Consider the following 21,389-nt stretch of genomic DNA (forward strand, 5'->3'; position numbering starts at 1 on the left):
CCAATGGCGTGACGATGCGTCCTCACTGCTAACTTCTGATTGGTCAGCCGTTCTGCTTAAATTAGACTTTATATCGGATTACGGATAGGTTTAAGTGCGACTTCAGACCACATTGACGACTACAGACATGAGTTCAACCATTACTATTGGTGAGAAAAAGCTTCATTTCTACTGAAAACTGTGTCCTGTGCAGACACATTGGCATTTTAAACTCAAGGACAAAATGATAAACTATTGAATATTTAATATTTATATTAAACAATGTTGCATGATATTTTAATATCTAATATAAAAACAATGCAGTCTGTATGATGTCAGGACACAAACAATTTTACATTTTTTTTTGTTTTGTTTATTTTTTTTCAAAAATGTTCCAGGATAATCCATACATTTGCATTGTTTATAAATCCATACCTAAAGTTCAAACTGGAATTATATTATTATCTAAATGTTTGGTCTTAGAAAGATTCAGTTTTTTACATTTCCAAATAAAAATCATTAGATGACAAGATCATGGAATAAATCGGTATCCTTTTCCCTATATCACTCCCTAACATGAAGTGATTCACTCCCTTCTCTTTTAACGGAACGGTGTCCGAGTCAGTGAATCATATCACAAGCTGAGTTTGATTCAGTGAATCATTTCTCATGAATGATTCATTTACTCCTCTGCCTGTCATATGATCAGTGTTTGAGTATTTTTTCATGACCATGATTTACATTTATCATTTTGTATATAGTTACATACATAACTGATCTGTTATATATTCTGTATTCCTATTTAATACTCATATATTGTCTCATAACGTCTGTATTGTCTTGTATAGTCCAAGCTAAATGTATAGTATAGTGTTATTTATATCTGTAATTTTGTGAGTCACAATCAGCTGGAAGCAAATTCCTTGTGTGTGTCAATTCCTTGTGTGTTGGCCAATAAACTTGATTCTGATTCTGATTATGACCAAGATCACTGTGAAACGAATCACCCGCACAAACACTGAATTGCTAAATAAGACAGCATTGAATTAAGGTCCATAATTCACTTCTCTCCGTTTTGCAGTGTTTGAGTCAAAAAATCATTTCACAATGATCTAAGTCATAAAAGATTCATTAAATTAAACTCTGAATCAGTGAATTAATTGTATGAATCATTTTGCCTATAACATAGATTTTTTTAGAGGCCCGGTGTTTGAGTCGAATCTTGACCAAGATTTACTCCTTTCTCATTAAGCAGATCAGTATTTGAGTCCCTTTTTTTGTTTTAGTGGAGCAGTGAATACTTTTGGTGATAAAAGAGATTTTTTTGAGTAAATCATAAATCATTGGTAAATCATATTATGACTAATATTCACAATGTTTGGTCAGTGAATCATTTTGTCCGTGAACAAGATTCACTCCTCTCTCATTTTGTGTTAATTGTTTTCATTAGCTTAGCTGTTAACAAAAAACTGATGTCATATTTTAAATTTGTTAATGTAATTTCATTCTACATGTAATTTTGTTTAATTCTTTAGAGTGCACTATGAGCAAAGTCACAAATGGCCACCATCATGCGGACAAAGTTGAACTGGACCCTTCAGCAGGTGAGCAGTTCCTCTCCGAGGCTTTTAAAGTGATCCTGGAGGAGGCGGTTCACAAGGCTACAGATGTGAAGGAAAAGGTCTGATAAGCAAATCAATGATTCTAAGCACAACATAGTAAAATATACAAGAGTGTGTATGTTACAAAACATGTGTACAGTACATGCATACATTTACAGGTGTGTGAGTGGAAGGATCCTGAGCAGTTGAGGGCTCTTTTGGACTTGGAGCTGAGAGATCATGGGGAATCTCATGAACAGCTGCTGCAGAGAGTACACGATGTCACCAAGTACAGCGTGAAAACCAGTAAGTCACCTACATTATATCTGTTCATTCTAAACGATCTGAGGCCAAGAGGAAATCCGCAGCAGTGCGTTCGTTCTTTCCAGATCACCCTCGTTTCTTCAATCAGCTGTTTGCTGGAGTGGACTATCATGCCCTGACCGGACGACTCCTTACAGAGACACTCAACACCAGTCAGTAAGTGTGGCCTAGTTGGCACAAATGTGCGCCCTTGGACAACAGATAAGAGCATTACTACTGTCGCTACTAGATGATACATCGGCTGAATAACCTCAGTAACCTTCATGTAATAGACACAATAAACAGCCAAGTGCTATAATTTCTCAGAAAAATGAAGCACAAAGGTCAGTGTAAAGAACCACTTTATATATTTCAATACTGTGAGTCCTTTAGTCCAGGATCGTCTTCAGTCCCTGAATCGTTTGCATCATCAAAGTGGATGAGTGTTGGAAAAAAAAATCCAAGATAATATCCATGATACATTTTAATATTTCTTTGCATGCATAAAGGGTCCAATGGTCACTGGCATCCAGTCCAAGATTTAGTAGTTTATCACAGCAAAGCTCTTCATCCGTGTGTGCGTGTGAGTCAAAAAGAGATAACCAAGCATGTTTATGGCATTATGTAAGGAATTAAACACATGGGGCATCCGGTTATAGGAAAATAACGCATGATGGGTTTGTGTGATGTGAAGTGGAAGGTGAACATTAACAGTTTAGTTCCTGTGATAATTTAACCCTTTTAACCAGTACACCAGAGTTTCCATTTGCCAAAGGAATGGATATGGGACAGTTTAAACAAATGAATTATTTATTAGATGGTTATGAATAAGCAGTTAAAGCGTATCAGAGAGCAGAAATGAGTTTGATTAAACCAACCTTGTTTAAATAAAGAAATAAATAAATAAATCATTCCTAGTAGGCTAGGGAAAAACAGAAAAGCTATTAAAAAATACAAATTCTTAAAACACTGAGTGTCTATTTTCAAACGAGCTTCATATTTACCACCGCTGTGGATTGAGACATGAACAAAGCCATTCAACACTGAACATAGACGCAAGCAATCAGGAGGAATTTCCATTTATTTTCCTTCTGGGGGGGAAAAGAGTTAAAAACATTCATTGTTCTCTTTTCACCAGCTTCTCTTTTCTTTCTCATTTACTCTGTCATCAAGAGTGTCAGTGGTTGTAAACATACTATTACAAAATACTGACACTTAAGACTCCTTAACATAAACGTCTCTTATAACTGTTTAATAAGAATACATGAACAAACATGCAAGAAATAGAATCTATGGAAGTTTCATTCCACCTTAATCTTATAAGGGTTTACTTCATAACCCTGCAGCCCAGAGTTTTCATCAACATCATACCACTGAGTCATTTTGCCGTGAATACAATGATCATTAATAAATGAATTCTCCATTTGTGATTTGTCAGATCTGACAAAACGTTGTCTCTATCAGGTACACCTACGAGGTGGCTCCAGTCTTCGTTCTGATGGAGGAAGTGGTTCTCCGTAGTCTGCGCTCCCTGGTGGGCTGGGCAGAGGGCGACGGCATATTCTGCCCAGGAGGTTCGATTTCTAACATGTATGCCATGAACGTGGCTCGATACTGGGCCTTTCCTCAGGTGAAGACGAAAGGCCTGTGGTCTGTCCCACGTCTCGCTGTGTTTACGTCACAGGAGGTAAAGATAAAAATAACAGGGTTCCGGGTAAATAAACATCATCACAATCATCATAACTGTTTGCTTTGTGTCTTTCACCTGATATCGTTAAAATCGACAAGCAATCGGTTAAGTACAGGGAAAAAGTATGGAGGAAAGAGATATAAAATAAAAAAACAGAGTAAAAATAAATATCTTTTAGCTGATGAGGAAATCTGACCAATCTAAAGTTAATCACATCCAGACCTGCATGTCTAGCTAGTTTGCTAAGCAGAATAAAATTATTCTGCTAACTCAGACGTACATCGAGTAAAGTACACTCTCTGATCAGCTTTTTTTAAGGTTGAGAATATCAGCGATGAAATCCAAACTTAACTAGCTAGCTAATTCAACAAGCCTGTTAGCATAAAACTTAACTAGCTTAACTAGCTAATTTGAAAACGTTACTAGATAATTTACCAAAGTTAACATACTTATTTAGATTTCATGGTGAACTTAAAAAAGCAGATATTTCACTTTCTATATGAAATGAATGGGAAACTGCTAGAAGATGTTTTTATTAGTCACATATACGTTACAGAATAGTGAAATTCATTCTGTGGCATTTCCTAGCTTAGGATTCTGGGGTCAGTGCGTAGGGTGAGACAGGAGAGGGATAATTGTCAGTGCTGGGGCTTGACCCTTTGACCTTCTGATCAGTAATCAAGAGCTTTAACAATTGAGCCACCAATAAAAATACTAATTAAAAAAAAAACAATGTCATGCCATTTGAGGTTGTACTTAGAAGAACAGAATGTGTGAGGGAAATATAGTAAATTCCATCCTCGTTCCTTACAGAGCCACTACTCGATGAAAAAGTCGGCCGCCTTCCTCGGCATCGGGACAGAGAACGTTTACCACGTGAAAGTGGATGACAGGTAAATTTTTTTATATACGGGTGTTTCGGTTGTATATTTCTGCATACGGTACGCCACATCGCCTGCAGTCCACTTCATCCTCCTTTAACCTCTCTGTACCCACAGTGGCAGAATGATCCCAGAAGATCTCGAAGCTAAAATTGTTCATGCCAAGTCACAAGTATATGCATTATCCTTCCAACTGACTTTTCATCTGATCATATTGTATTTTTTTTTTTTCATAAACATTACATGCAAAGAAAGTACAAGTAGCAACCTAAGCATTTGGATGTGGTTTTAATGTGCCACATTTTTATAGTTCGATCCAATAAACATGTGGTGCTTAATATTTGATTCTCGTGTTCTCCTTACGACAGGGCGCTTACCCCTTCTTTGTCAACGCTACAGCCGGCTCCACAGTACAAGGAGCCTTTGACCCCCTGGAGCGCATTGCTGACATCAGCGAGAGAAACGGAATGTGGATGCACGTTGACGTAAGCCACGTTCTCTTTATCAGCAGTCGTGTTACATATGGGACACTAGTGTAAAGTAATTCCCCTGAATCTGCAGCACCTTTGGCTTGTTGTGCAAGCTCACAATGTTACTCCATTAGCTCTGAGAACAGCAGGTTAGCAAGTAATGTGTGAACTGGACGAGGAGCAGAAAGTCGTCTGAAAGTACAGATAAGCCTCCTTGTTTTGATAGACGTTCTTTCCCTTTATCTGTTCCACAGGCCGCTTGGGGAGGAAGTGTGCTGTTTTCCAAAAAGTTCAAACATCTACTCGCAGGACTTGAAAGGTATAAACACGTATGAATATTGCTTTATCGATACTTCCACTGATGTCACCTGCACTGTAACTATGCTACAATTTATTCCAGGATACCAAAAGTAATAAACAGGGACAAGCAGAAAGCTAGAAAAAGTGGAAAACTACAGTACTGGAACATCTTGAAACACTACACTTAAGCTCCGTCCCAAATGACGTACTGTACTGTACACTTTGTGCTCACATTTTGCATTATTTACTCATCTCAAATGGAACAGTAACCAGAAGTATAGGCCGTTTCCCCGTTGTCCATATTAAACAATATACTTCGCTTCAGCAGCTTGAACAGAATATAATGTATTTTTGAAATCATTGAAAAATAAATCATACAACATGGGCTGATTTAAAAGACATTCTTAAGTCGTCGGCTGTCTCGAAAAAGTTTTCTCGGCCAGAACGTGTCAGCATTTAGTCTACACAGGGCTCGAAGAATAGTGCATAAGTATGTGATTTGGGAAAATAAAAACCTCAAAAACCTTCTAAAAAAATTACTGCAGAAAACTAGAGCTGTTCAAAATCTACTCTGGAAGACCTGCAAGCAACATGTGAAGAACATGGAGGAAAAAGAATATTATCTGATGGGTTGCATTCCAAACCATATACCATTGTAGTGTACCTGTACGTCGGATACAGTTTGTGCTAGAACATCATTTTATGAAACATTAAATCTCTAGTAACATTTTTTTTGTATACCATTCCCATCAGGTACAATGGAAACCCTATAAATTTCAGTTTTGTTAACTAATTTATGACTTTATACATCAAACAAAAAGAATAAAAACTAAATCCCAGACTGAAGCTCCTTCTTTTTGTTAAATTTAACATTAAGTAAGATATAATGCAACTGACAGCCTCCAGAAAACTTAACAGACCTGTGTTTATTGTGACAACCACAATAAAAGCAGGAAGCAACTTCTTCCTGATCCTTTTACCTGTTTTTTTTTTTTCTCTTTGTATTCAGGGCAAATTCTCTAACCTGGAATCCACATAAAATGCTGATGACCGGCCTTCAGTGCTCCGTTATTCTGCTGAGAGACACGACGGTACGATATTGTGGGTTTTGATCCTAAATAAAAGTTTAGTATGAAATCATAGAGCAAAGAAATGAAAATTGTGTGACAGCGTGGAAAATCCATGCTAAAATTTTGACATGTGCTACTACATACTACAGTATATAGCTCTGAAAATGACAGTTGTCCTTTGCATGGATCTCAACCACAAGATGACATTTTTCTTCCCAGAACCTGCTGATGCGTTGCCACTGTGCCAACGCCACCTACTTGTTTCAACAAGACAAGTTCTACGACACGCGTCTAGACACCGGGGATAAGTCCGTCCAGTGTGGACGCAAAGTGGACTGTCTGAAACTGTGGCTCATGTGGAAGGCAGTAGGCTCACAGGGCCTCGCTGACCGTGTCGACAAGGCTTTCGCTCATAGAAGGTAAACAAAAAAGGGAAACAGAAAATGATTCCTATATGTACATTTAATATACTCTAACATGGGAATCGGTGTGGTGATGGATCACTACCTTGCTCATTGCTTTAGGTATCTTGTTGAGGAGATGAAGAAAAGAGCAGGATTTCAGCTGGTCTCTGAGGTAACAAATTCTTTTTGTTCAAATCTAATGCATTTAAAGGTGCGCTAGCTACAGTTTCTGTAAAATAAGTCTCTAACCCATCTAAACTCTAGATGGAGTTGAAGAACACTAGGAATTATATATATATATATATATAATTTCCTCCACTAGTTCCACCCATATACACAAAGCTCCGCCCCCAAATTTATAGCAGTTCCCACTAGCAAGGACTGTCTACTATTAAGCGTACTTGGACATCGTGTTACAACTCAAAAAATAAATAAGTGAATAAATAGTAATAATAATCATCATTAAAGCCAGTGTCTAAGGATAGGTGTATTACGTAGATAGAAAAATTTGGGTCTTTAATATGCTTGTTAAAGGGCACGGTGGCTTAGTGGTTAGCACGTTTGCCTCACACCTCCAGGGTTGGTGGGTCGATTCCCATCTCTGCCTTGTGTGTGTGGAGTTTGCATGTTCTCCCCTTGCCTCAGGGGTTTCCTCCGGGTACTCTGGTTTCCTCCCCCGGTCGAAAGACATGCATGGTAGGTTGATTGGCATCTCTGGAAAATTGTGTGTGAGTGAATGAGAGTGTGTGTATGCCCTGCGATGGGTTGGCACTCCGTCCAGGGTGTATTCTGTCTTGCCTGATGACTCCTGATAGGCACAGGCTCCCCATGATCCAAGAAGTTCGGATTTGCGGTAGAAAATGAATGAATGAATGAATATGCTTGTTCATCTTCGGATTGGCCTCTTGTCAATCATTTGTGTTGTCAATCACACGCCCCCAACCCTTTTATACAGCCTCATAAATTGTTATGGCAGCATTATCAGCATTTGGCAGACGTGACTTACATTAACTCATTCTTATACAATTGAGGGTTAAGGGCCTCGCTCAGGGGCCCAGCAGTGGCAGCTTGGTGAACCTGGGATCGAACTCACAACCTTCCGATCGGTAGCCCAACACCTTAACCACTAGGCTACCACATGCCTTAAGCAGGAAAAGCAGGAGAAGTTGCATATTTAGAAGAAGCAGGTCAACCTTCAACAACATTTTAAACGTTATTTCCTTTACGTTTCTCCACAGCCGCAGTTTGTGAACGTGTGCTTCTGGTTCGTGCCTCCCAGCCTGAGAGGGAAGGAAAATGACGCAGATTACAAGGATAAATTAGCAAAGGTTAGTCTATGGAGAAAACCAGATAACGTGTTACTTACTGCCTTTTATTAAAATATATCAAATATAATGTAATGTCTGATTTGTTCCACCAGGTGGCGCCGCTTATTAAGGAACGCATGGTGAAATGTGGCTCTATGATGGTCGGATATCAGCCTTTGGATGGTCGAGTCAATTTTTTCCGCATGGTCATCCTTTCTCCTCAGCTGCAGCAAAGCGACTTGGACTTCTTCCTGGATGAGATTGAGAGACTGGGGAAAGATCTGTAAATGTGCTCCTGGTGCTGAATCATCATTCATCCTGTGGTCATTGCCCAGCATTGGTCTTTTCAGAGAGGCTCTATATGGTCGCTCTATATCACCTTTTGAATTTCTTAGACAAGCACAAGCAGTGAGTTTCATAAATCAGTTTGTAATTTATCTGGAACAGGACTGGCGCTTTGCTGATAAGACGGGGGACCACTGACGAAACGAAGTTTCTCAGAAAACGGTGCTTCTTTTATTCATCACTTCTTGTTCAACTTTCCTTTCAATTCTTCTTCTCTGGGTGTAGACCTCGTTTGTCTTCCAGACTTCTTCCAAACTATTGAATCGAAGCAGACTCCTTCCTATGCAGGTTTTAGATGAGACTGTTCTTTCTTTCTTTCTTTCTTTCTTTCTTTCTTTCTTTCTTTCTTTCTCCACAGTCCTTCGATCATACACTCATCAACCCCCCCCTTTTTACACACACTTCTTTCTGCATCTTAATTACATCATCCGCTCATAGACAGATTTACTGTCAGTCTTTTATTTTTTTTGCTCTAGTCAACATGATAAAAAATAAAACGAATGTAGCATTAGGTCAATTTTATTACTTTTAATAAAGTAAAAGGAAGAGCTTTTCGTATAGTCAACAGCCTACTGACTATTATGTTGTAATATCAAGGACTTATGTTGTGCTAGATCTGCTAAATGGACGGTTTATTAGGTACAGCTGTCATACTGGTGCGCTTTATAGATATAAAATCGCTGATGGATACAGAAGAGGGGATGGAAATTATTCATATCGTCAGGTCGGCTATAGAGCGGAATTGTTCACCTATATGGTAGCTGTACCTGATGAATGTAGATCAGACTGGCTGTAATACACAAACTGACAACTGAATGTATATTAACGCAATGAATCGATTTAAGAGGCTTCAACGGAAATTGCTGGGTTAGGATGAATTGTAGACTGGTGTCTAGTAGCTAGAAGTCAAAACGTAAACCCATTGCAATTGATTAGTTACGGCTGTTTGTTTTGTAGCATCAACTTTTGATACATAAGTGTATTTGTATACTTCTGAATTTTCTTCTTCTATTAATTAAAGAAATAAAAAAGACCCTGAATGGCTCATAGAGTGATATTAATACACAACATATGATAGATGCTGTTCTAAAAATGATTAATGATTATATGAGATTTTTTGGGGGTATATTTTTTACTATAGATAATGAATTCCTGTCAGAACTGAGCAGTGCGGTAGAACTTTACTGCTTTAGTCTGTCCATCACATCCAACTTTTCAAGTCTAACGTTTGCTGTCGCCACTGATTCTACACGAGACGTCTCATTAATATGGCAGTGAACATTACTAAAACACCAGTTGTGAGTGAGAAAGGAAGCTCCTGCTGAGATTGTCCAGTGTGTCCGAGAGCATATTTTCTCTATTAAATGCTGTCTCAAACTAATTAAAAAAAATTAAGCACCAGCCAACAAATTAGCACATCTTAAAACTCATATAAATGAATAAACATATATTTAAGGATGGAATTTTCCGTTAACACAGACTTTAAACGACAGGATTTGTGCACAAATATTACTTTTAATGGAAAAAACAAGTAGAAGCGTCGACATGTCAGACTGATGAGAAAACGCTTTGTGAACAAGAGCTCTCTTCGCTGCATTTCTGCGTATGTATGTATGTAAATAAAAAAGAAATAAAAAAGTATAAAAATAAAAGTAAGTAAAAAGAATTCTGTAAAGAACAGTACACAGTAATAAATTAAACTTAAGTCAATATTTGGTCTGACAGACCTTTGCTTTTTAAAGAAAAAAAACCAAACTATTAGTTTTGTTAAGTTTGAGCAGTTTTATAAGGTCATTAGCTGACACAGCTGTTCTGGAGACTTTGACTGTTGCACTTACTCCTGTTTTGGGGCAAAACCCAGCAAACTTCAATGTATTTCGTGTTCAGAAACTTTACAGAAACATTTTGTTTGTGCGTAACACAGACCGATGTTTAGACAAATATTCAATTCAATTCAAGTTTATTTGTATAGCGCTTTTTGCAATGGACGTCGTCTCAAAGCGGCTTTACAGAACATAAACATAGAACAAAAGGTTATTATAAAGAATAATATAAAGATTAATAGAATACAAAATTCTAAATTAATATTAGATAGATATATAAATGTGTATGTATTTATCCCCAGTGAACAAGTCTGAGGTGACTCAGGTGTCTGTTGGGAGGAAAAACTCCCTTAGATGGTAAAGGAAGGAACCTTGAGAGGAACCAGACTCAATGGGGAACATCATCCTCATATGGGTGACACTGGAGGGTGTGATTATAAATATACAGTCTGATAAATGTTGTATTGATGCAAAAGACAACATCTCCTCTTTAGTATCACTAATCAGTCATTCATGTGGTAGCAGCTTAGTGTATTAGATCATGCAGAAAACAGCAGTTTGGCTTGTGTAAAAACTCCAGACTGGGTTGAGTTGAAATGCTCTGGGAACTCAATGAATCATTCTTTACAAGCGTATTGAACAGAACCAGTCTTACACAACACATCCAGTCTTAACATGGCTGGGCTACGACTGTAGATCACATTGTGATCACATATTCAGGAGTCTAAGGCCACAAGTGGGCAGAGGTTCAGTCACCTGGTCAGTTAATGATTAATAATGCATGTTATAATAATAATAATAATAATAATAATAATAATAATAATAATAATAATAATAATAATAATAATAATAATAATTCATAGCATTATTATTATTATTATTATTATTATTATTATTATTATTATTATTATTATTATTATTATTATGCAATATTAATAATGCTTGGAAAAGGTTCAGATTTTGGTGTTAAACTTATACGTTTGTATTTATAATCAGAAATAATCATCTGTAATCAGAAATCAGAAAAATATGAAAACACAGACTCGTTCAGAAATGTTTCGGAAATTATATAAACAGAGAAATTGCATTACATTTTTATGCACCTTACTCTAACCCTGAGTTATTCTCGAGCGCCCTCTGTCGTACCGGAAGAAACAAACCGGCTTCTCCAGACTCTTGGTCACGTGCCACGCGCTCCCCTGAGAGCACTTCCGGTGGTGTTTCCTGTGTTTGTAAACTGGGAGAAAAAAAAAAGAACTCCGACGACAAATATTCCTCTTACAGAAACGGAAGGTAAATAAAAAACACTAAGGTGTATCTGTAGCGCCTTAATATAACTCCCTCGATAGCGACGGGTTTGTTTTGTTAGACGCTGAAGTGACGGTTAATAAACACACGCCCTGTTGTTGTTGTTGTTGTTGTTGTTGTTGTTGTTGTTGTTGTGATGATGCAGGAGGTTAAACAGGAGCACAAACACGTCTATAGTTCACTGCACAGCCCAAAGGTTGTTCTACAGTCATTTAAACAGATTTGTAAACCTGTAAGATCTTTAGCTCTTAGCTAGTCTGCTGCTTCAGTGCTCACTAATCTCATGTAATATGTAAACAAATATGTAAACAACAACAACAACCTACATTTCATTACATAAATCTTCTGTATTATTTCCTCATTGTGGCTTTTTCCATTGCCTTCATTACACTTGTGCACGTGCGTTGTTTTTTTTTTTTTCGTTTTTGTTTTTTTTTAAATGGTAGTTATTTATTTAAAGATAAAAGTCATAATAAAGATGACTTTTATTTTATATAATATATATATATTGATATATATCTATCTATACATCCTATTGGACCTTTTTAGTACATCTTATACCTGATGCATGTGATGCACACTATTTACTGTAGCATGTCACACAATTGAGGATGAGGTTCCCTTTTGATTCTGGTTCCTCTCAGGGTTTCTTGCTCATGACCTCTCATGGAGTTTTTCCTTGCCACCGTCACCTCCGGCTTGCTCGTTAGGGACAGGGGTGGATATAGTATTACAAATTTTAAGTTAATCTTTTTTATATTCTTTTTAAAAGTATGTATTCATTTATTTATTTTTATATTTATTTTTTCTTCTTCTTCTTCTTATTATTATTATTATTATATATTTATTTCTTCTTTCTTTTTCTTCTGTTTCCATACTTCTGTAAAGCTGCTTTGAGACAATGGGAAATTGTTAAAAGTGCTATACAAATAAATTGAATTGGTGTAGCTTTAAATATCTTTAAAGTCTATTTATCGACATTTTTTCAACGCATACACCGATCATGTTTTCAGGTATCTTTGATGGTTCTACACCAGTGACATGTTTGGTACTTTTATTTCGGAGTGCATATAGATCCAGGTTCCCCAGTTCCAGTCCTGGGGTGCTGGGACCCAGTACCATCTGGTGGTCTTCCAGCTTGAAGACTCCTGACTGGAGTTAGAGAACCGTATTCGTTTTAGATCATTTCTCGGCTCACGCCCGTGCTGACTTTGTGTTACCTCTCCATTCTCTCTGCCCAGTGCGACGCTCTCTGTCCCTCCGACCCACCCATTACACATCAGTGCAATGTCACAGCTTTCCAACAACCCAGTCCGAGAGCACATGAAATGGGTCAGTGTTTTTTTCTTCCCAAAGTTATTTGCATTTTTAACTGTGTTCCGTTTCATATCACATGCTTCCGCTGTCAATCATAACTTGCTTTCCATTAAAAATTGGCTTAATCTCGAACTGGACCCGAAGCTGACAGAAATCAGTGCTCTGTAGTGGTCAGTAAAAAGAAGATGATTATAATGATGGATTGTTATATCCCCAGACTGTCATAACCGGTGTGTGTGTGTTTGTTTGTGTATTTGTGGCAGGCTGGGTTGCTGGGCTGTGAGGCAGTGCTCTCCAGTATGGCTCTGGTGCAGGCCAGTTCTCCAGCCAGCCATAAAAAGATGACGTCTCCACTGAGCCAGAACCACAACCACAGTCACAACCAGGAAGCCCACAGTCACCACAGTCACATGGTGCTGCCGTCTGGAGTCAGCTGCTCACCCATGGTAAGACAAACTGGGCATCAAAGTACACGAACAAACAAAACACAAACACAACGTCAAAAACATAACGAATCAGAAAGCAGAGCGACAAAAACATAACAGTGAACGAAACAGAAGTGCAACAAGAAAACCAGAAACACAAAATTGTCAACTTACCAAAACAAAAGAACAAATCAAAAAATGGAACAAGCAAGAACACAATAATGAATCACAAGGTGCAATACAAAACAAACACAGACAACAAATCACAAAATGTAAAAACAACAGAAAAAAAACACACAAATAATAAAATGGAAAAAAAAAAAACACACATAGGGCTGGGCGATAAATCGAATGTGTAGTTTACGTCGATTTGTTTGAATGAAAATCGGTTTTCTCTTTAACATCCGCTGACGCTCCCCTCTGGGCTTCCGTAGTTCCCAAATGGGCTCAGCCCTCCCTCCCCCTGCACGTTTGCCATAGAGATACACAAACAACATGACAGCGAGCAGGGAAGAACTCGTTTCCGAGAAAAGCACAGTGTCATCTGTCATATGGAATTGGTTCGGTTTTGTGGCGTCAGACGCAGAACACACAAACACCCCGCTGCAAAGTGTGTTTAAAGTCTGTTGCTAGCAAAGGTAGCAGTACGACTAATTTACTGCAGCACCTTAAACAGAGGCATGCTGTCGAGTGGGAGAGATATTACGCCCCGCGAAATGAAAAAGACCGCGGCAGCACAAACACACCGCCAAAAAACAACCCACCGTCTTTTACAAACTGCCCATTGGTAAGCGATCATGGATGCAGAGAATTCCTGTTATACGCATCAACAAACATTATACTCTATGTTGTGTATTGCGACACAAAAAAAAGCGAATACTATAAAACCATTCAATAACTTCACTGTACTGTAATACACTGTACTGTTTTTTTTTAATATGAAAAATCATAAAAAAAAGACATTTCCCCCAAATATGTGTTGTAGTATAACTATCAGGACATCAGTGGTGTGCGAGCTGAATTTGGTGACAGTACAGTGCATTACAGTGAAGTCATTGACCGTTTTATAGTATTCGCTTTTCGGGTTTTGCACTTTGCAGATGGTCCCTTGGAATCTGTCTCAGGTGTATGTATATAAATATACAAGAAAAATCTATTTAAATCGTAAATCGTAAACTTTTTGTGAAAAAAATCGGGGGATTTTTTAGTTTAGGCCATATCGCCCAGCCCTACCCACACACACAACAGCAACAAGACCAAAACACAACAAAACAGAGATTCAACAGGTTTCTCCTGTCACTCATAGCTCATTAATAAGGATAGAGAGTTCCACTCTAACCGGCTGCTGGAGGAGAAGGACATGCATGCGAGCCAGAACGTGCCGTCAAAGAAGAAAAACAGGAAGTCAGGAACACCGTCCAAAGTGAGAGAAAAAGTGCAGGCAAGTAACTGATCTGTGTGTTATTTTCCAAGGACATCCTGAAGTGAGAGAATCCATAATCCAAAAACGTGGAATTTGTAGGTTATCTGTATAGAATTAAACACACTTTTCTCTGTGTGTGTGTGTGTGTGTGTGTGTGTGTGTGTGTGTGTGTGTGTGTGTGTGTACAAACACAGGTGGAGATACCTGAACCAAGCGATGACGGTTCTCTTAACTCCCACGTACAGAAGAACTTCATCTGCGAGCACTGTTACGGAGCGTTTCGCAGCAGCTACCATCTCAAACGCCACATCCTCACTCACACAGGTGAGCTTCGGGACACAGCCGTGTCACTTCCTGCTCAAATCCCCGCCCTTCACTCTGGGATTGTCCCGATTGAAAACGAATTGTCGTCCGTTGTTCGGTAAAGATGGACAATCAAAGATTTCACATTGAGACATAGACTGCAGGTTTGTGCTACGACGCTGCTCCATTCCGATCGGTCAGAAACATGTTGCTAGGGTGATGTTCTCTGGGAGGAGAGATTTATTTAGTGTTTAAGAGATTATAGTCAGCGCTTTGCTTCAGTCAAAGGTAACATTTTGCCTGACAGTTTTTTTTTTCTTCCACTTCAATACATTTCTTGACTCTTTTCGAGTCTCATGAGCACCTTGGAGTTGACAAATGATTTTCTTCCTGCTGTACTAAAGCGTATGATTAGGAGTGTGTGCAGTTTGAGCATTAGGACCTGTGTGTACGGACATGTAAATTATCTCCACTAGTAAGCAAAGCTTTTTAACAGTGTCATTTGTGTTTGCGCTTTGCATTTTGGACATGCGCTCATTCTCTGTGCCACACTAACATTTGCCTGGGTAATGAGTTAACAGTTAGCACCCTGATGCTTGTCTGAGCTTCTTACCCCACCTGAATTCTGCTGAATGGAACATTTTGTAGGAAAAATGTGACTTAAAACATTCCTGCTGCTCTTCACTCTCTCAGATTGTTATCACGTGACCGATGTTAGTTTATGGTTTATATTCGATTCATGTCCATACAAGGTGCAGTATTTCTCTCAGTGAAAAGGAACAGTGGACGTAATGTGTGTGTGTGTGTGTGTGTGTGTGTGTGTGTGTGTGTGTGTAGGTGAGAAGCCATTCGGGTGCGACATGTGCGACATGCGGTTTATTCAGCGCTACCACTTGGAGAGACACAAACGTGTGCACAGTGGGGAGAAGCCTTATCAGTGTGACCGATGTCAACAGGTCAGGCACACACACACACACACACACACACACACACACACACACACACACACACAAATGCTTTGATGTCTAGTAAGGGCCCAAAGTCTGAAACTTACTCTAAACTAACAGTGCATTTTCTATCTATCTATCTATCTATCTGTCTGTCTATCTGTCTACAGTATCTATCTATCTTCCAGTGTTTATTTATTTATTTTCTAAGTCGCACTGAAATACAATATATTTACACACTGAGTGTCATTTGTTTGTGACCTGTGTGACAAGAAACACCGTGTTGCACGCCCCCCAGGCTCCCTTGTATACCTTTCAGATATTCTACACAATATCTTTAGATTAGGTGGAACGCTGCATTGCAGGTCCCTAGGAATTAGCTGTTCCCATAGCAACAATAATTGAGGATAGCGAGAAGGGTCAAGGGGGAAAGGTTGCTTTTCAGGAACCTTGCGGTGCTGGAATTTTGAAAGTCATACATCATTGTTTCTGAAATTATACCTTTTTTCTCCCCCTCAAACACACCATATTACTTTATTGTTGCTATAGGAACAGGAAATTCACAGGGACCTGCGAGGCAGACGTTTTTCACCTTGGGCACCTTTGCTGCGCTCTGAATACCAGTGCGATTATTCTGGTCTGGTTTGATCTGGACGCTTGATTCAGTCGAACCCCAATATAACAAATGTTCACAGAACGCACAACTCGCTATTTTTTTTTTTTTTTTTTACTCATTATTCCGGTGCTGTTATGCACAGTAAGGGTCCTGGTGTCTTCTGTGTCCCACAACGTTCCAGTGCATCCGTCCTCTCGCCACCTCATACAGGTTGTTGGGTTCTCGCCACCTGTACAGTTCGCTACCACAAGTGCTTATTGGTCCACATTTCACGCTGCTCTGTTCAAAACAACCTGCCAGTGTGAAAGCCCTGTTAGATGTTTAGACAACACTGAAATCCGAGATGTTTATTAATGCTCATCTTTAATAAATCCCTTTTTCTTTCTCACAGAACTTCTCCAGAACAGACCGGCTCTTGCGGCACCGGCGCATGTGTGTCGTCGGCATCCCAAAGGAGGAGGACACGTCGTGCTGTGACGGTCGATCGTTTTCACAGGAACCTGCACAGCAGTCATGGAGCCCCCTACAGGCCAACAGCAGCAGCAGCCAGCTTGCCGTGTAACCGCTTTCCCAAGCATCCCTTCAGCTCTGTGAAAGCAGGGTGGACTCGTGCACAGCCACTCGGGATCACTTCACTGCATCAGACTGATGCTGGACACTCTGGGAAAAGACTCACTTCAACTCTGGCATATTCAGCTGTATTTCCAAGCTGATTTGACTTGAGAAGGGAGGGATTTTTGTAGTATTTTCTATAGATGCAGTCAGCCTCTGGGAGGGTTGGCGTAGTTTTTTACTGCACAGGCATTTTTTTTACTCTGTGCACATAACGAGTCCTGTAGAGGAGAAAGGAGTGGGTTATATGGCTATATGTCCTATCCTATATCCTTTATTACTATGGAGGGGTTCACACACACACACACACACACACACACACACACAAGACGGTTTAAAAAACAAATCACAGAAAACAGCTCTTCAGCCGTTGTCACGTGTGGCCTTGTGATATTTCCACCGTTTTTTTAATAGTATCAAGTCAAGCAGGAATTAGTGACAGAGGTGCTAGGCTACAAGACCCTGCCTTCATGTATGCACCATTCATACACCGACATTCATTTATTTAACAAATTAATATCAGAAATATCAAAGATAGATTCTGTGTTTTATTTTATTTTTATTTTTTGAAAGAATACTTAGAGTTACAGTCATGAGTGAATCACGTACACATTATATAGCTGTCAGCACTAAAACTAAGCAGTCGTGCAAATTCTATTCAGTATTTTCTATTACGATGTGAGAAAACAACGGTGGAAAGTTTTAAGTGTTCAATGTCGCTGTTCATGCAAAATGTCACAGCTCGACTTTGTGACCCGATGAACGGGGTACGTGTCGGCTTTGACACGAGGTGGACGATAAGTCAATTAACCTGTTAATGACAGATTCGCAAAGCAAGCTGCTAACAGGATAAGAAGTAACGGTTTCTTCCATTTTTGTGCATCAAACTGTAAAATTGCATGCGAGTAACTGTAGAAAAGTCAGCAGACCAGCTGGAAATTATTCAAGCCAGTTTCTGCGTCTGTCGGTCGTCTCTTGACATCAGTGCAGTGAATGTAGAAAACAACATCGTGGTCTGTTGCTTTGTCGCTCGCTAGCTAGCGTAAAAATAGGGTAAATCTCAATGACAAATATATTTCCCATTAAAATCCGTTTTTACCTCAAGACAGTTTAGAAAAATTAGGATCTTAACGGTAGAAGTAGTAGTTTTACATTTAGCCGTGGTTTCATTACGCATCACTGATAACTGCTTTACCTTAACAGTTCTTGTTTTTTTTCCATCCACATTCACGATAGTGTCAAAGTACAAACAAAGCGTGTCCTTGCAGTATCGTCTACAGGTCTAGGACTTGTGGAGACTCTCTTATCCAGAGTGACTAAGATAAAGTGGTCCACTATGATGCAAGCCTCAGTGAAATGCATTTCTGTACATTTCTGTGTGTAGAACTCTTATTTTGGAGGCCAGATTAGAAAAGTATGAACCCGTGTGTGAGAGTGTGTTTTTATTTTGTTTGTTTTTGGTTACTTTTTTTTTTAAACTCCTGATGCTGTTTATAGAAATTTTTTGGGACTCAAACACTGGATCGGCAAAGTAAGGCTAACGGTGTGTGTGTGTGATTTTAGCATTTAGTCTTTTTTTTATATACGGACCAGTAGTTCCTTAGAAATCCAGGTACTACAGACTTTAAACACTGAACACGGACTACATGCAGATTGATTGATTGAATCTTATTCGATTTTGTTTTTATTTTTGAAATAATTTTTTTAGACGGCTGCAGCTGTTAACTAGTAGCCATGTTGTTTTTTTAATTGTGTTTTAATTTTTTTGTTTTGTTTTTAACAAGTAGATTTGCATGAAGCTCAGTTTCTCAAACATATTGTATCGTGCTGTTAAATAAAGAAAAAAATGCGTTTTATGTATTTTTTTTCTTTTCTTTTTTTCTTCTTCTTTTCTCATGCGCAAAACATGCACACTAAAATCCTTCTCACCCATCTGGGCTCTGTGTAGTGAGTGAAATTTTAGGTTCTCAGAAAACAATAAATGGTTTTCTTTTTCCAGAGATGTGTGATTTGTTTTTGTTATTTATTTATTTCTTAAAAAAAAAAAAAAATTAAAGACATTGGACGTAGACTTGCAAGATGTTTTATTATCTCACGTGTTGTAGTTGTTTTGTTGGCCAGCAGGTGGCACCACACACCAAATTCACCTTCTGTAAAAAGTACTATCTGCACTAAATGTGTGACTTTTTAACCTCTAAAAAGGGTGCCATGGGCCTGGGATGATTTGCTGTCCATTACTACACTTTATGACACGCCCCTGTGACCTGACGCTGTGGTTTTCGAGAAGCATCTTAAAGGTCCACAAAAGGGTCATCGGGCCATTTTAAGGCTGCTTGAGCCAGCGGAGGGCGAGCCACTACTTAGTGAAGTCATGTCTATATCTCTGGCAATGTTGACGTTAATAAGGGAAGATTCTTGATACTAATCACTGATGCAATTAAGTCTTTGGCTCAGTTGGCTCAACTTAATGTCCTATAGGAGCATCAACGTTGACATTCAGTACAGACGGTAGTTAATGAGGTGTACAGTACGGACATGATGGCTGGAAAGCCGGATAAATGAATGTACTGTAATGAGTAGGCTGGCTTTGGGATTGTAGAGAGCTTTATGGATCCTTTCTCTCTCTGATTTACAGTGTGTGTGGATGGGGAGCAATTACTGCAGTGTCTTCTTTATGATGAGTGCATTGGTGGGACAAAAAGAACAGGGGGCTGGGAAGGTTCCTACACACAACATGACCAATCATCTAATACAGGAGTGTGTCTGAGGCGTAGCTCAGCACTGTACAGTTTAACATAACCTCATCCGAACCTTTTACGTTCTAATGTGTCCATCACACTTCGGTCTCCTAGCTAATAGGACGTATACAGCCTCTTAGAGCTGGTTTGATGGACTCAGTAGTCTATACCAGGGATGTCCCATTCTTCTACCGAGCAATACCTTTAGCTCAGTTCACTTCTTCATTGTCCACATGGCAAATTAAAAACGAACAGTAGTCGAAGGACGAAATAGAAGATGAACGATAAAGACAACTTTAAAACCGTTCCAAAAAAAAAAAAAAAGGCCACAAAAGAATAGTTTTAAAAGAACAGTTTAAATCTTAATGTCCAGTGCTGTTGAATGCTCGATTCTGATTGGTCACAAGCTTTATGTATTATGTAATCGCTATCATGTGTTATAATTTTTATAGTAACTAACTAACTAACACAGGAATTTATATAGTAAACACTCCAGAAAATAAATGTGTGTAAATGTTTTTTTTTTGTTGGTTTTTTTTGTTTGTTTTTTGAAGGAGATCAATTCGATAATAATGGAACATTTTTACAACACAGAAAAATCTTTCCAGTTTCTCTCCAATTATTCCAGAATTTTTTTTTTGTCTTTATGAATGAGAAAAACAAGGCAGTTGCTGAAAAAGACAAATGTTTATAGCTGCTATAACAAAAGCAATAACAGGAACTAATTTGTTTTAAATGTAACTTTAAGCAAACAAAAAAGTTGAACATTTTGTTCTGTCCATAATAAAATAATGTAGTCATTGGCAAATTGCTGTGGAATACGAGGACTCGAAATGATCAAGAAAAACAAGACCAAGCTATTGTACCATTCTGGTGTAATATTAGCATTAGCTAATCATATACTATATTATTACTATATTAACTCAGTTGATTGTGTGAAAACAATTTCTATTGTTTTCACAGTGGATTGAACAAAATGTTGCTTCTTTCTAAAAAAAATTTTTTTTTAAAACCTCAGAATTATACATTCGCTCTGTTCGTCCTTAAACCAAAGTTTTCCAGGTTTACACTGTGCGTATCTGAGAGAAATCTAGCACGTGGTTTTCTATTCCTTAAAGTTTGTAATTGTTTATTTTCTTTTCATGTATGTTTTTATAGTTATTAGTTTGAACCTGAACGTCGTATGTCTTTCAGTCGCTAACAAACGTACTTAACAAATGTCCTGCGTGGCGTGTTGCGTCAGCTAGCTACCCGGAAGTGAGATCGTTTTCCACACTACGTAATGAAGGATGAGGTGATTGAGGATCAGAAAAATAAAAACAATGCTTTAATGACATTCTTCCCTGTCAGTTTTCCCCACATACAGTACTTTAGTTTGTACTTTGTACTTTCACGTTCTCGCCATGAACAGGAACATCGGGTACAAATCTAGCCACGTCGACAGACTGCACGCGACCATCTGTCACTTTCCCCACCAGCGTTAATTATCGGAGGTGTTGCGCACGCCAGCTATCTTCATTAAGATTT

The 21,389-nt window shown here is 38.6% G+C and overlaps 2 protein-coding genes across 4 annotated transcripts; both read left to right on the forward strand.

The window, feature by feature from the left end:
• csad (cysteine sulfinic acid decarboxylase) lies at positions 1–9,390 on the forward strand. Its single transcript, XM_027144509.2, has 14 exons — positions 1–149; positions 1,515–1,660; positions 1,760–1,886; positions 1,970–2,060; positions 3,348–3,570; positions 4,387–4,466; positions 4,572–4,626; positions 4,823–4,939; positions 5,179–5,243; positions 6,234–6,315; positions 6,514–6,713; positions 6,819–6,870; positions 7,937–8,026; positions 8,119–9,390. The coding sequence occupies exons 1-14, from the start codon at positions 128–130 to the stop codon at positions 8,290–8,292; spliced, it is 1,524 nt and encodes a 507-aa protein (XP_027000310.2). The 5' UTR covers positions 1–127; the 3' UTR covers positions 8,293–9,390.
• A 1,920-nt stretch (positions 9,391–11,310) lies between these two features.
• znf740b (zinc finger protein 740b) lies at positions 11,311–19,124 on the forward strand. Of its 3 annotated transcripts, XM_027145270.2 has the most exons (7): positions 11,311–11,466; positions 12,723–12,813; positions 13,062–13,244; positions 14,530–14,664; positions 14,841–14,970; positions 15,787–15,905; positions 16,904–19,124. In XM_027145270.2, exons 2-7 carry the CDS (start codon positions 12,769–12,771, stop codon positions 17,072–17,074), a joined length of 783 nt encoding a protein of 260 aa, XP_027001071.1. In that variant the 5' UTR covers positions 11,311–11,466; positions 12,723–12,768; the 3' UTR covers positions 17,075–19,124. The 3 variants fall into 3 exon arrangements, with proteins under 3 accessions (XP_027001071.1, XP_027001073.1, XP_027001072.1); XM_027145272.2 differs by lacking the exon at positions 14,530–14,664; XM_027145271.2 differs by lacking the exon at positions 12,723–12,813 and having other exon boundaries at positions 11,327–11,466.
• Positions 19,125–21,389: the final 2,265 nt, after the last annotated feature.

The sequence above is a fragment of the Tachysurus fulvidraco genome, chromosome 23 (assembly GCF_022655615.1).
Source record: "Tachysurus fulvidraco isolate hzauxx_2018 chromosome 23, HZAU_PFXX_2.0, whole genome shotgun sequence".
Taxonomy (NCBI): domain Eukaryota; kingdom Metazoa; phylum Chordata; class Actinopteri; order Siluriformes; family Bagridae; genus Tachysurus; species Tachysurus fulvidraco.